A 15,599-nucleotide genomic window follows, 5' to 3' on the forward strand; every position below is an offset into this window, starting at 1 on the left:
CCCCCCCCCCCCCCCCCCCCGCGCCTGCACCCCCCCCCCAGCAACACCACACACACACATACACACACAAACACACACACACACAAAAACACACAGCCCTATCAACAGTCACAGAGAATTCCTTCTTTCTCGCACCAGCTCTTAGTTACCATGGAAACCAATAAAAGAGTGGTTTGAGATGGGAGGTGTTTATGTGTGTGTGTGTGTGTGTGTGTGTGTGTGTGTGTTAGAGAGAGTCAAAGCAAGAAGGAGTGAGGGAGCTTGAGAAAAAAGTGAAAGGAAAATACAGAGTAAATCAGACGCAGACAGAGGAGGTGGAAGAAAGTAAAATAAGGGGGGAAGGTGGGCAGTTGGAAAAAAAAGAAGAAGGAAGAAGAGGAGGAAAAAGTGCATGTAAGAAGGGATTAGAGGGAGGAAGAAATAATATGGAGGGAGTGTAAGTGGAGATGTATTATTTAAAAAGGTCTCACCCTGTCTAATGAGTTTGGTCTAAAAGCTCCAAGAGCTGCCCAAAGATAGAGAGACAGACGGAGAGGCTGAGAAACTTCCCTAAGTATGTGGTGAGAAATTCAATATCACACTGGAGTCAGGGGAGTAAGAAGAGCAAAATGACTGGCTAGCACAGGGTTTAGTTACAGTTTATTTTCTGCCTTCACTTTGTGAACATACTGATGTCCAGCCCAAATTACCATGACCATAAAAAAAAAAAAAAACCTCAAAAAGTTTGCTCTGTTGTATAATTTATCAATGGACGTGGATGCCTAAAATTGCTGGTACAATTTACAAAACTCTATGGCTGTAAGCAAACAGAAAAAAAAAAAAAAGCTAAACTAAGTTGCTGAAGGTTATTGTTAATTAGGTTAGATTTATATTTACAAAAGAAAAAAAAAGTATATTTATAATTAAGCTGATAAAGAATCATTTTAAACAAATTAATGTTATATAAATTTACTAATTTTTTAAAACAAAACAAAGTAATTATATATGCAATAAGAAATGCAATCTCAAATAAAATGAAATGCAGCAGAATGAAGAAAAAAAATCTTATATCTGCCCCTTCCCCCCGCCCCCCCCAACAATTAATTCAAACAATAATAATCTTCAAATAAAACAAAATAAATAATTCCTTCTTTAACAACAATTCATACAAATACATATTAAGCTATATATATATATATATATATATTTTTTTTTTTTAATCAGCTTTAATCATTGTCTTAAACATACACATTGTTCTGGCATTTTTAACATCACTTTCCAGATTATTCCATAATCTAATCCCTTGGATTGAGGTAGACCGTCACGTCAAACTAGTTCTAAATTTCAGTTTCACAAATATCTCTATCCCTTTAAAATTATAACAAAATTTAATTGGATATTTAAAGGTAATGTGCTATTATGAGCCCTATACATAACTGATAAAATACTAGATCAGTTTAGTAGTGCAGTTGACTTCTTTTCTCCCCTCTTAAAAGGAGTGTAATATTTGTGCAACACAAAAAAGTGGAATACAATAATAATACTGCTGAGGAGGTAGTGCAGACCCCACAGTTTAACAGAGAAGTGCACTATGTCAACGCATCAGTATTATTGTTACCACTTCGCACCAGTTGCACATGTTTGCACAAGTACACTTTATGTAGTCTTGTGTGGTTACTATATTTTTGTTTTGGATTGTTTCAAATGCTTGCAATGTGCACTTAATGTCAGTACTGCAAAACTGATTATTTTATAGCACCTTGAACATGAAGGAACACTGCTTTGTTACGCTGTGTACTGTGAACTAGAAACTCATATTAAAGTTTCTATCAACGTCCTGTCTTTAATGAGAGTATAAACTCAACTAAGGGCAGCACGGTGGCACAGTTGGTAGAGCTGCCGTCTTCCAGCTAGCGGGTCGCCCTGGTTCAAATCCCGGCCAGGGGCCTTTCTGGGTGGAATTTGCATGTTCTCTACGTGCATGCGTGAGTTTTCTCCGGGTACTCAGGTTTCCTTCCACAGACCAAAAACATGCATGTTAGGTTGATTGGTAATTGGTACATTTTCATCTTTAAATCACTTCTTGGTCTGCTGCCTTCATATATCTCCTCGTACATGTGTCTGCGTGAGTGCAGCTACGGCATGCGCTCTCAGGACATTATTACCTGCAGTGTTCCCTCAGTGCGGACTGAACTAGGCAAAAGGACCTTCTCCTACCCCGCTCCTGTTTCCTGGAATATCTTACAAAAAGATTTGAAGCTCTCGACCTTGACCTCTCTAAGTGGCTTTAAGAATCTGTTGGACTCCTGGGACCAATGCAGACATGTTCCTGTTTTTAGTTTTCTACATTCACCTTAGAATCTAGCTGTTTTTTGTTACTTTTCTCTTTTTAGCCATATTATTTGTTAAAAAAAATAAAATCTGTATGACTGTATGACTTTTTATAACTGTTTATTGTTGTCGCTGTTGTCCATTGTTGTCATCATTCTTTGTTGAAATCAGGTCTCTCTTGTAAATGAATCCTCGAGGCTCTAAATTGTCCCTAGGTGTGAGTGAGAGAGCGTATGGCTGTTTGTCTCGTTTGTCTCTATGTGGTCCTGTGATGGACTGGAGACCTGTCCTCATACAGCGATGGCTGGACATGGGCACCAGTGACCCCCGTGACCCAAAAAGGAAAATGCGGGTAAAAGATAATGGATGGATGGATGGATAAACTAACTAAATCATCCATAATTCTATAATACAGGTCATCTCATCTTAGATGTTCTTTACATTCCCTCCCCTTCATATTAATCATAATCATTATTATTATTATTATTATTATTAACAACAATAATAATAATAATAGTAATAATAAATAAATAAACTGCAAGACTTAAATTTTGTGTTTTTTGTATTTGTTTTCTTTAAATTTATTTAGTTTTTACTTGATTTGGTTAGAGTTAAATGAGTATCACATTTTCTATACATTTTTACTGACATATATTTCATAAAAGTTTAAAATCAACAATGTCACCAAACCTGCAACATGAATCTTTTTGGTTTATATTTCGCTGTGACATGTGGCAGTAATTTCTTTAAGAAAAAGGAAGAAAAAGCTGAGAAGGTAGATTAGACAAAATGATTTAATAGGCTGTGTTTTTTTTTTTTTTTTTTTTTAGCTCTCTGTGATTTATTGTGGTTTTAAAATTGCAAGTCTGAGAGCAATTACTCCATTTTCTTTCGCTCCGACTCCCATACACAACCCCCTTCACTACTTGGGCATTATTAAACAAAGCTTTCCCAGAAGCTTTATCAAACAGTTTTGAACTGGACAAAGTGCAAGTCTGTATTTATGTGCGTTTCCATATTGCATCTACCCTCATGTGTTGCCTTATACTTTAATAGCGCACATGGACACACGCACACACACACACACACACACATACACACACAACAGTTTTAATGGTGTAGTAGGTGTCACATTATAGCCTCTTTGAGCTGCCAATCAAACAAGACATGCCTCCAAATCTTGAGCACTAAAAAAATACACACATTCATTAGCCAATGATTTTGGATAAGTAACTCCAAGTAATAAGTATCACATTTATTTAAACAAGTTTCCACATATCAGTCATCATAAATTGGCATGACACTGCTACCTTAATGGGGTTACATGGTATATTGAGTATGACGTGTAATTTTCCATTGCTGGAAAATCTAAATCATATAGGAGAAAGAACAATAAGAGGAGTGAAATTGGAATGACAAAGTTCTGGCTGTAAATGAAGCTGGATACATTTTAAGTAGCAGGATAAGTTGCCTAAAATTGTACATGTATATGAGTATAAATTACTGATGAACTGTGTTGTGTACAAATATTAAGCTGTTCTTTTGATTATTATTTTAGCTCCAATGTGCCAGGGTTTCTTGCAATCTTTTAAAGCTGCTTTTCAAGATTTTAAGTATTATTTATTTATTTACATTTTTTAACCATTTATCTAGGACCTGAGCAATTTCAAAAGACATTTGTTAGTTTTTATCTTATTTATGTTGGTTTGTTTGATTGTTAAAGCACTTAATTTTGACCTAGAACTTTTTCAATCATTGAAAGGCTCCTAAACTCAAAAAAGAATGTGTGCCTCAAAAATTTAGAAAATAACCCGTTGTGGATCTCCAGTACTACGGAGCTTTAGGGACACGTTAAGAAAAAATAAATAAATTACACTGCCACGCTAAGAAAAATAAATAAATAAAAGCCATAAAATTAGGAGAATAAAATCCTAGTATTACGAGACTAAAGTCAAATAAAGTCTTAATATTATGAGAATAAAGTCGTATGAGACTTTTTTTTTCAGCTCTCTTTTATTGTATTTTTTTTGTCCACAAGTCAGATCCACAATGTGACCTGTCAATCAATCCAGTAGGCGTGTCAGCAAATGACCAATCTGAAGCTAAATGAGTCGTAATATTATCCGAACTCTGACACAATAAAGCAGGTTTACCGCATTAAAAACAAAAACTGTAGTATGCTTTTTATAACTGTTTATTGTTGTTGCTGTTGTCCATTGTTGTCATCTTTCTTTGTTGAAATCAGGTCTCTCTTGTAAATGAGTCCTCAAGGCTCAATGGGATTTACCTGTCTAAATAAAGGTTGATTGATAACTGTGGTAAAATGAAGAATGTTGAGCATCTTGTTGTTATACTTTGGTATTGGTTTTATAAACACGATTGATAATCTGTGAGCACATCAGCATCAGATTATTATCAGTATCAGGACTTTGAACTGCTTACAGTAAGGTGGTACGCTCTGATGGGCTGCAGTGCAGCTCTCTGCAGGTAAGGAGCATTTAGCTTCGGATTGGTCATTTGCTGACACACCTACTGGATTGACTGACAGGTCGTGTCGTGGATCCGACTCGTGGAAAAAATAAATAAATAAATGAGAGCAGAAAAAATAAGTCTTGTGTGACTTTATTCTCATAAATTTATGGCTTTTAACTTATTTTTTCTTATTATTTTTTTTTTTTTCTTAGCAGGACCCTAAAGCTCTGTCATACTCCAGGCACTTTGTTACCAGCAGCCTGTCACAAAGATAATTTGATCCCATTTATTTAGTTGAATCTATGTAAATACCAAAAAGAAAATCGTTTGACAGACATAAAATACAATTTTTGCACAAACAAGTGGATCCCCAAAGAGATATTGGCTAACAACTTTAAGAATACAATCAGGATCTCAAGACATCTCTTAAGTCCTTAATCAGGTATTTGCTGGATATTGCATTTATTTAAAAAAATAAAAAAAAACTTTAAAATACTACTCATAGGCTGTAGGTGTTTTTAGACTTACATCTTCGTCAGCTACTTGTCCACTTATAAAAAAAAAAAAAAAAAAAATTAAAAAAACATCTCTTGCAGCTTTTGTTAGAGAAAAATATGTTGGATAAATTTAAATTGTAAATGGTAAATAGACTGTACTTATATAGCACCTTTCTATCTTATCAAGATACTCAAAGCACTTTACACTACAATATGTGCCCTCATTTACCCATCCACACAGCACTCTATAATTTCTGTACACAGACTAATCAGTGCTTTATAACATTCATACACTGATGGGACACACATAGGAGGCAATGAGGGGTTCAGTGTCTTGCCCAGGGACACTTCAACATGTGACTGCTGGTGGAATCAAACTCCCAACTCTCGTATTGGAGGACAACTGATCTAACCACTCAACCACAACTGCCCAAGCTGTGTTTTTTTTTTTGCCAATTTAGGCAACTTAAAGGAGTTTCAGCAATTTTGTTAAACATTTTATTTTATTCAACAGCTGTAAACATAATAAACATATTTTTCAACTTCCAGACACGTATATTATGTCATTTTGATGTACATGTTTAAAGAACAAAATGCACTCTTCACTTCAAGTAGAGTGAAATAAACTGATGCCAAACGAAACATAATGGTCATTGCAGTACTTGTACATTAGAAGAAGCCTAAATGATACCATTGGTCGTTTTAAATGGGTATTATTTATAACGTGTTTGTGTATCTCTTTTCTCTTTAAGATAAATTAATACATATTTATGATTTTACAATTCTCTCTTACCTTTACATGATGGCAGTGCCTTGTCCCACACTGGTTTCCCATCTTGTCCCATGACACAGGTGACGGTGTCTCTACCCGCTATCGTGTAACCATGATGACAGCTATACGAGACCTGTGATCCTAGTTTGTAGTCATAGCCTGTTCGGCTAGCATTCATAATGTTACCAGGGTCAAAACAGGCCTCTCTGGGTTTTTCTGTGGAGAGGGGAGAAAGGTTATATTATTTGTCAAAGGCCAAGACGAGTATCAGTAAATAAAATGGGCAATTGTATCTTTTTCACTATTTTACATTTAGTAATGTCTTAAAGTAAAACAGAAACTGCACAGACATAATACTGATAAATGTAGTCCCTGTGTAAAAAAAAAAAAAAAGAACCGAACAGAAGTAAAAGATGAGCAAAGTGAAAAAATGTGTGTATGAAAAAGAGAAAAACAATTAAAACTACATACTGTCAGTAATGTTTGACTTGGCATTAAGACAACTTGTTGCTCCTTTGTATTCTCACCACATCAAATCAAAAGAGGAAACGCAGAGAGGTAAAGAAAAGAAAGAGCTATGGAGATGATCAAGAGTGCATCTTACGTATAGAGTTCGTAGAACAGAGGAAATAAATAATGAACAAAAAGGTAGTGTAAAGAATAAACAACAAAAAATGAATTAGGTGAGAGAAACAAGGAGAAAAATAAGAAGTAAAAAACGGCAGCTCTAGCTACCATTAGGCTTAACAGCCAAATCTGAGATTGAGTACAGGGATTAAACCATTAGTCACAATCTGTGGAGATAACACATGAACAAACTTGGAACAGCATGTTCCTTCACCTGAAAAAAAAAGATTTCTCATCATGTATAAGGTAAAAGTAACAAGAACAGAGTTAAAAATATTATGCAGTCTGCACATCATGCACTCATGTATAGACATTTTAACTCTTAAGCTAAATGAGCAGACAATTTAATGAAAATAAAGGCTTTGTATTGTACACAGAAGCACACAGTAAGATATGAAGTACTTCTTATTTTCTAGGTGTCACACATTGATTTGACCTGATCAATAAACCCATCTGATAATACTAGTCAATATTTGGAGTTTTTCACACTAATTGGAGTTTACAGCATGATTAAAATTATCGAGCAGTGATTTATTGAACTGTACTGTTGTTAGTGATTACTGCTGTTACCATGCAATCAGTGTCATTCTTGTTGTCTACAAACACTTTCCACATCTTCCACTGCTACCGTCACTACATTTATTGCTAATATTCAACTTTTAGCATATTTGATCATTATATTTATGCGAGGCTATGTCATTAATTGTACAATTTGTTATATGGATGCTGTGCCATCACCAACAGCCCTCCCATTATGTTCCTACATATACTTTACTTTTTCTGTTGCATCTGGCCACTTCATGTTTACGTTGTTGTAAAATATAAAAGAGCATGTTAGTCAGGAATTTACATGTGATAAATACCTCTGTATTCAATAGCAAATCCAGACATGCCCAGCGACGCATCAGACCTGAAGGCCAGGAAGAGTCCGTTACCGCTGCTTTCTATTCGCTCTGGTGCCTGGTTGCCTTGGAGACTTGCTAGTAGAGGCCCATTTGAATCGTCACCCTCGTAGATGTGCAGGAAGTCATAACTTGGCTCCATGTTGAAACTGAAACAGTAATTATAAAAACATGTAATTTGTTGTATCTGTTTTTGTACTCTGACAAATCTAGTAAACAGCAAGACTTCTCAGTCTTTTACATACATAATATTTTCAACATTTTTTTTAAGCTGAAAATTATAAATCTACCAAGGAATTACATTTTATTTTTGTGTGTGTGTCAAGGACACCAAAATATTTAACTGATTGAAAGAGTGCAGCTAATGAATACTTGAATTAAGGTTGAGTTATGATGAGATTATGAAATGGAACTGCTCTGGTCAAAAATAAAAGCAGAGCTACACTGTAGTCCCTCGCGACTTTGCGGTTCATTTTACACTGACTCGCTCTATTGTGGTTTTTCAACGTAAAATTGGGCATGACACACAGTTGGCTGATTGATGGATGAGCCACGCAATCGGCATGATATTTTTATTTAAAATAAATTATTTTAAATTATTTAGCACCTGCTGCACATTTGTGCAGCCCACAGCTGCAGGAGAAGCGTCCTCCTGCAGTGTGTCATATCTCCGCTCTGCAGCGGAGAAGTGTGCGTGGCCGAGCGCTGGTAGGAGGCAGAGAGTTGACATCATGAGTCTCAATGGGATTAATCTATATAAATAAAGGTCGAATGAATGACATGCTGTGCTCTTTTAGAGCATTTAGTGTTTAGAAACATTGTTGCAAGAGTATGGTAAGGGTTTAAAACACCTTTATATATATATATATATATATTTATATATATATATATATATATATATATATATATATATATATACTAAAATAAACTACTATTTACAACTTGTACTACTATTCCTACTTTGCAGTTTTTCCACTTATCGCGGGGCGTCAGGATACGGATCCTCTGCGATAAAAGAGGGACTACTTTATACATAATGGTTTTCTTTGTTGTTGTCGTATCTCACTTTTACTTTTTTCACTAATTAATTTGATTCAATTTGCATGTTTGTTTGCTTTTTTGTTTGTTTGTTTGTTTGTTTCTATACCCCAAAAATGTCATTTGTTGATATTATAAAATTTAACAGTGTAAGAATGCTTCAGTTTGTTAAGTCAATCAGCATTTTCTGATTCATTACTTTGCCTTTTGTTTTGGTTTTATAGTTTTTACGGAGTACTTGTTGGAATCGTTTCAGCTTCTGATTTTATTGTAGCTTGTTGCTGCTAAAAAGGCAACATAAAACCTGTTCAATTTTTAAATTTAAATTATACAATAAAATTGTTTGTTGGCAGCCATCAGTGCAATGTTTTAACACTAAGTTTTATTGTGCACTGTAATTACGAAAATACTTAAAAAGCTAAAAGGCATTCCACTCAAATGGACAATAGATAATGGCTGTAACTGTGGCATTCATGTATTTTTAATGCTTACTATTCTATTAACAGTTCTTCTACTTCTTTGTTATATTTAGCAGCAACATACACATCAAATAAGAGCATGAGCCTTAATACATGTTGTCATTATTAAAGTTAAAATAATAACAACAAATGCTCAAGTTTAAGATATGTGTTTGCGCATGGTGTTAAATGGGCTTTAACTGCACCTAAGCATCCCCCCCCCCCACACACACACACACACACACACTTCTAAGACAGCATTGAATGAGCCATGTTAATACCTTGTGCATTAGTGATACATTTTGGACGTGAGTACTAAAGCTGCTAAATATGATCAAAAGAGCAGAAAGATCTTAAAAAGATGAAGAAATGGGACAGAGTTTTACTAGAAGAATGAAACAAGATATTCAAACTTGAGAGTTAAATTAAACTTTCAGGTGTAAGATATGCATAACTTGTGTATTTCTGAGCAAAACAAACATAAAGCCCACACATTTTTAAAAAACTACAATGTAATATAATGCAAATAAGTATACAATAAAAAGTTTGTTTTAATAAAACATATTGCACTACTACTGTGTCAAGAACACATTCAGACAAAAAAAAAAAAAAAAAAAAACTTTTCTGAACAAGCAGCAAGGAGCAGATGTGAATCATCAAACAACAGTAGTTAAAAACACATTTAACTTTACTGGATAAATACTTTTAAACTAAAAAAATATAAAATCACAGAAAATAGATTAATTACTTGGATGATCTATATATGTTTTATAGTAAGTAACATAAAATGCAATTTCAAATTAATGTGATTAAAAGTAAAATGAAAGTGTTAGAATAAGACATTTTCAAGCTGGATAAGGACAATGTTAAAACTGTCCTTTTATAAACTGGAGAACATTTTTTATTGCTTTATGTTTCATCAAATCCTGACTTCTGACAGATGTAAGACACGATTTTCAAACAACAATCCCCAAAAGTAACAAGCAAAACAAACACAATGTCAGAATTTCATTTGAAATGCACAATAATTTAAATTTTCACAATCAAGGCAAGGACACAACTCTCAAAAAGCTCCACATGTTTGCTGATTGTTTGATTTAGACTACTGAATAATTTGAGAGCTGTGATGATTTGCTGGGTACAATCTCAGCTTTAAGCTCAATTTTATTGATGTTTTCAGTTGTCAAGGGACATTTTAATGTTATATTTAAAAAGCATTTCAACGCGAGTATCATATTACTTTACCGAAATGTGGAGAAAAACTTAGTATCTACACTGAATATTTCTACATCTTAATTTTTTTTTGCTTTTGTGTATTTGTTTTTTCTTTTTTTAATTGAATTCACCAAACCAACCAAAAAAAAACCCTAATATAAATCAGAAAAATATCAAGTGACAACTGACTATAACATTGAGCATCCATCCATCCATCCATCCATCCATCCATCCATCATCTTTACCCGCTTCTTCCTTTTTAGGTTGTGGGGGTCACTGGTGGACTTCAGAAATTAATAATTCTCACAAACATATTAAACACGTGAGACAAACGCCTCTGTAGATACAGCAGCGAGACTACCTTTTGAAGATGAGGGCAATGACAAAGTCAGGGTTGACTCTGATTCTCCAGTCACACTCTTTCCCAGCGGGGTATGGCTGTGGGTAGTTAGGAGACAGAATGACACCAGAGGGACCACTGACGTTGCCCCCGCACGTTGCTTGAGAAAACAAAATCAATAGAGAAAGAGACAGGCACAGATTATTACAAATTATTATAACTGTCCGCTAATTTCACTAACACATTGGCAGAGACAAAACAAGTTGGTAAGAAACAGATAATCTGACAGTTGTTGGGTAAAGAAATGAAAAATTAGCCTGTAGCTAGTTTACTTTGTCTTTAAAAGTGGATTTAAGCCAAACAACGAAGAAAAGACAAATACGGAAATGGTGCTACAAAGTATGGGGCTGTTAGGAGAAATATTGACCCAGTAGTGATTTTGGTCCACATTAAGCTGTAAAGCAGGGGAGATACAGCGTCGAGAGAAACAAAAAAGCATTCAAGCAGCAATTTGGTAATGTGCAATATGACTTTGTAACATTGAGGCAATTCTTTTGATTGTGTGTTTGTGTGTGTGTGTGTGTGTGTGGGGGGGGGGGGGGGGGGTAAATATGATATCATTATTGATGCAGGCAGGGGAATACAAATGTACTGACAGTTGCAAAACATCAAAATTAATGACCTTATCCTGAACCCTAGCTCAGAAATGCACTGCTGTTTGTACATATTGTATGTAATGTGCTTAACCATCCGAACTTGTAAATACAAAGAATTCACATACTTTCATGCAACTGAAGGTGACTGAAATAGGGAATGAAGCAAAACAAAATAAATATTAACAACAGCAACAACAACAAAAAAACTAATGTGCTGATGCATGCTCAGTAATCCAGGTAGATAAATCTAAGAAGGTTGAGTCAGGCCCTCTGGACGGATTATTTTTTTGTTGAAAAGTGTTGTCTTTTATCCGAAGACTTCTTCAGTCTGAGGAGTTGCGGCAAGTTCAACATAAGCAGCACCTTCTCGTAGTGGATCATCCAGGTCCAGAGGACCTGACCCAACCTTGTTGGAAAAAAAAAAAAAATCTAAAGCTGACAGAGTCCAAAACAAATTAAGGTTATTGGAACCACCAGGTCCCTGACACAGGGTCAAGGCAGCAGCACTGGAAAGAACACACAGCATGTTTCACAGGCATCGTTGTAAAGGAAACTCAAGTTTTCTCAGTATCTCAGAATAAATTATTTTAATGTTTGCTAATAATAAAGAGAAGAAAGAAACAACAAAAAAATGAAGTGGTGTCATTTCACATGAAAAAAAAAGGCAAATACTTGAATTAAAACACACACACACACACACATACCAATCCCACACATTTGAGAGCTTCCCTCTGCATGCAGGATGTCCATTGACGAGGTGCTGCCATAAAATTATACAGTATAGTGTGTATAGTACCAAAAGTACACAGTATAGTGTTCTCTAATAAAGCACCATCAACACCAACAGCATTCTGAAGGAAGAAATTACTTTTAACAACATTTCTGTAATTTACTTTTAGAGGGGTTGTCATATATATATATATATATATATATATATATCACAAAAAGTCCTTTGAAGAGGTTAAATATTTTTTTTTTTTAAACAGATTTTTCCACTAAAATGATTATTTAATTCAAAGGGATTATATGTACAGGATTTTCGCTTGTATAGTTATATAATAGAATTTATTTATCATATTTGGTCATTTATTAAATTGCATTAATCAGAGTAAAGTTACCTATCAGTATGATTCTACATATAATCAAGTTTAGTTCATCCAAGCAGACACACCTTGTTGTTGTTAAAACATCATGTAGAAATGAATATTTTCAGACATTTATGATAAACTAAACATCTGAAACTGACTCACAGAGAACTTTGTGAGTTTTGGAGATAAATTAAAGTTAAACAAAGACGCACATCTCTGCTACGGTCTGGTGCATATATTTGTTTTATAGACTTTTTAAAAAAAATTGTTTTAAACTAAAGCAACAGAAACAACCTCTCACTGTAAGAGAGACACACAGGCTGTGCACGTTCCCTCGGTGGTGCACGTCTCTGTCCCTCTCAGACTCGGAGTTCAGTCATGTGTGCAGGTTGCACATGTCTGTACAATGAAGACGACGCTCCGAACACATCAACATTTAATACAAAGATTTTAGATACAAAAGTCCAGGGAGGTCGAGGCTTGGTGCAGGAAGGGGTGGGGGTGATGGTGTATCAGTTCTGGTATCTCCCCTGGCTGCTATGAATTGGTCACATTGAATGCATAGATGTTTAATAATTTATTACGTCATCTCCTTCATGAAGCGGCGGGCGGTTCTGGTAGGTTAGCCGGGTGTCCTCCTTGACTTGTCCTCTTGAGTTTATCTCTGCTGCTCACCGTGAAGCAGACAGCACGACCCGCCCTGAACTGCTCTGTTTGGGTCAAACTTTGTTCTCTTTGGTGTCTCTGGTTCTCTTTGTATCATTGTTAGATTGGATGGCTTTAACAAGACCACAACAAAACACTTTTTCTTCCTCCTCATTTTTTACAGATGACGGAAATCCGTCCTGGCCACGTTCAAAATCACGGAACTCCGTCGCGGCTGAGAACTTTAATCCATGGAAATATCAGCGTTTCTTTGGAGCAAGTTGTCAGGTGGGCAACATGCTTCTTACTATGGCACATTTAACCTGCTTGTACACATTATTTACATACCACTTTCACATGTACGTGATGTCATATTTCAGTCGGGGCTTGAAAAATTCAGACTTGAACAGCTCAGAACCTTTAGGATATTGTTGCCTCATACATTTGCTCTAATCAAAGCCACATAAAAACTGAGCTCAGTGTACCGGTATGTATTTGAATTCTTAAAACATTCACCAGCAATGTACTTTTGAAAAGTTGAGTAGAAGAACCTGTGGACATGCTTAAAGCATATATGTTGCGACCACATTTTCTTTTATAGTTGTTGGGTAAAGAAACTGAGGATGTATTTGTTGATACAAGGTGTCTTTCTTGTCACACGGACTCTATTTCTACATTTTCAGATGCAAAAAAAAGAAAAAAAAAAGTCAAATTGAAGGTCTCCAATTCAGTTTCCTTATTTTTTAGATCACTGGAAAACCTGTGAAAGTTAAGAAATAAGTAAAACATTGGGATGGGGAAAACAGTAAAGGTGTGAATCAACTTTAGAGGAAAATCCAAGCGATCACTGGGCTTCAGTGTACAGACGTGCCAGCTGGTACTGATAATTGAGAAAGAAATAAAGCAAACGTGCTCAAGCTTGTTAAAGCTCTGATATAAGAACCCATATACAGGCAGCTTCAACTTCTTTGATAATACATATCTAAATTTAATACCTTTATTGCCTGTTATTTTCATTATAACCATCTCCATGACCATTTTATTACATTTTGGATAAAACTCACACTTGTTCGACCTCTAAAAACAGCCTATATGTTTTTGATCAAATTGGAAATAAAACACGCCACGTTGGTCTCATGCAAGCACAAACATCTAGTTAGACCATCAGCAGTCTGCAGAAAGTTATACACCTACCCATACATGTAGGAGGGTCAGGTTGCCAATAGAACCTGTTGTCCATCCTCACACATGTGATGGTGTCTTGACCTTGTCGCTGATAACCTGGGTCACACTGGAAGGTCATACTGTCACCAGGCTCCTTACTGTCCCCGTACCGAGAGCCATTGACTGGGATGCCCGGGTCATTGCAGGAAGTCGCTGTTGTGGCTGGAGAATGAATTAACGAACAAACAAACAAAACAAAGAAACAAATGCATAAATAAAGGCCAAGATGTTGAATTATTGTTGACTTAGACATCATTTTAGAAAAGGGAGTAGATAAAGATGAAACGACATGTTTGTATTAGTGAGAAATGACATTACATCTTACTGAGGTTTTAAGTGATTATATTGTCAATGATTTATATATTTATTTTTCATTTATCCTATTTATAGGTTATTTATTACACCTTTACAGAAACCACTTTAGCCTATTATTATTATTATTGGTATTATTACTATTATTATTATTATTATTATTATTGTTGTTGTTGTTACGCAGCAAGTGCTCCATGATAGAAAGTTTGCATTACAGAAAGGTCTGACAAAAACCAGCTTTAACAGCACAGGGTATTTATTACACAGGGTATTTATTACACAGGGTATTTATTACACAGGGTATTTATCTGTGAAGTTTGAAGGATATATTTTTAAAGTAGAATAAATATTAAAGTGAAATCTGTTAAATTTAATGAAATAAAAAAGACCAATTGTACCAAAAATATATGGCCAAAAACAACGAAAAAATATCAAGATTTTTTTATGCATTTCTTTAATAAATTACAACTGCAATTGAAATTTGTTAATATTTTAATCCTAAATTGTGTTTGACCAAAAAAAAAGGTACATTTTTTTTATTTACCTAGCATGAAATATGACTTTCTCCTCAGTTCAGCTCAGTACTTATAAAGAAAGAACAAAACCAGAATAAAAAATGTAGTAAGTCACCCATAGTGTTCATGAAACCTTGGCCTGTTTGAGAGCGTGCAGCTCTTTAGTAAATCAGCTGAGGTAAATATGAAGAATCATTACCATAGTAATGGAATAGCAGTGCTTTGATTACCATGTTAGTGAGTGTAAATATTTATTGTTTTAAATATGAGGTGGATAGCAAGATGCAGAGGGAGATAAAAATTACTGGATTTAAATATGCATGATGTGTTTAAAAGAAGCTATAATATATGACAAAGTTTTGTGAGTTAGGGTTACAGTAAATTATGCAGATGTAAATATAATTCAAAAAGTATGTTATGTACAGTAAAAATGCCTAACTTATTACACACTCAAGCCCCCCCCCACACACACACACATATATATTACATGTATATATGTATATATGTATGTATATACTTGAGTGTGTA

General features: G+C 35.0%; 1 protein-coding gene across 1 annotated transcript in view; it reads right to left on the reverse strand.

Moving 5' to 3' along the window:
* LOC119425923 (CUB and sushi domain-containing protein 1) overlaps positions 1 to 15,599 on the reverse strand; it is a 432,525-nt gene that overhangs the window by 101,394 nt on the left and 315,532 nt on the right. Inside the window, exons 26-29 of the mRNA XM_037693482.1 lie at positions 14,215 to 14,406; positions 10,653 to 10,791; positions 7,542 to 7,729; positions 6,073 to 6,267 (exon numbers count right to left, since the gene is read on the reverse strand). Of these exons, the coding sequence (XP_037549410.1) occupies positions 6,073 to 6,267; positions 7,542 to 7,729; positions 10,653 to 10,791; positions 14,215 to 14,406 (714 nt within the window). The remainder of the gene's footprint in view (positions 1 to 6,072; positions 6,268 to 7,541; positions 7,730 to 10,652; positions 10,792 to 14,214; positions 14,407 to 15,599) is intronic.

Source organism: Nematolebias whitei, chromosome 2 (genome assembly GCF_014905685.2).
Source record: "Nematolebias whitei isolate Nwh7 chromosome 2, NemWhi1, whole genome shotgun sequence".
Lineage (NCBI taxonomy): Eukaryota > Metazoa > Chordata > Actinopteri > Cyprinodontiformes > Rivulidae > Nematolebias > Nematolebias whitei.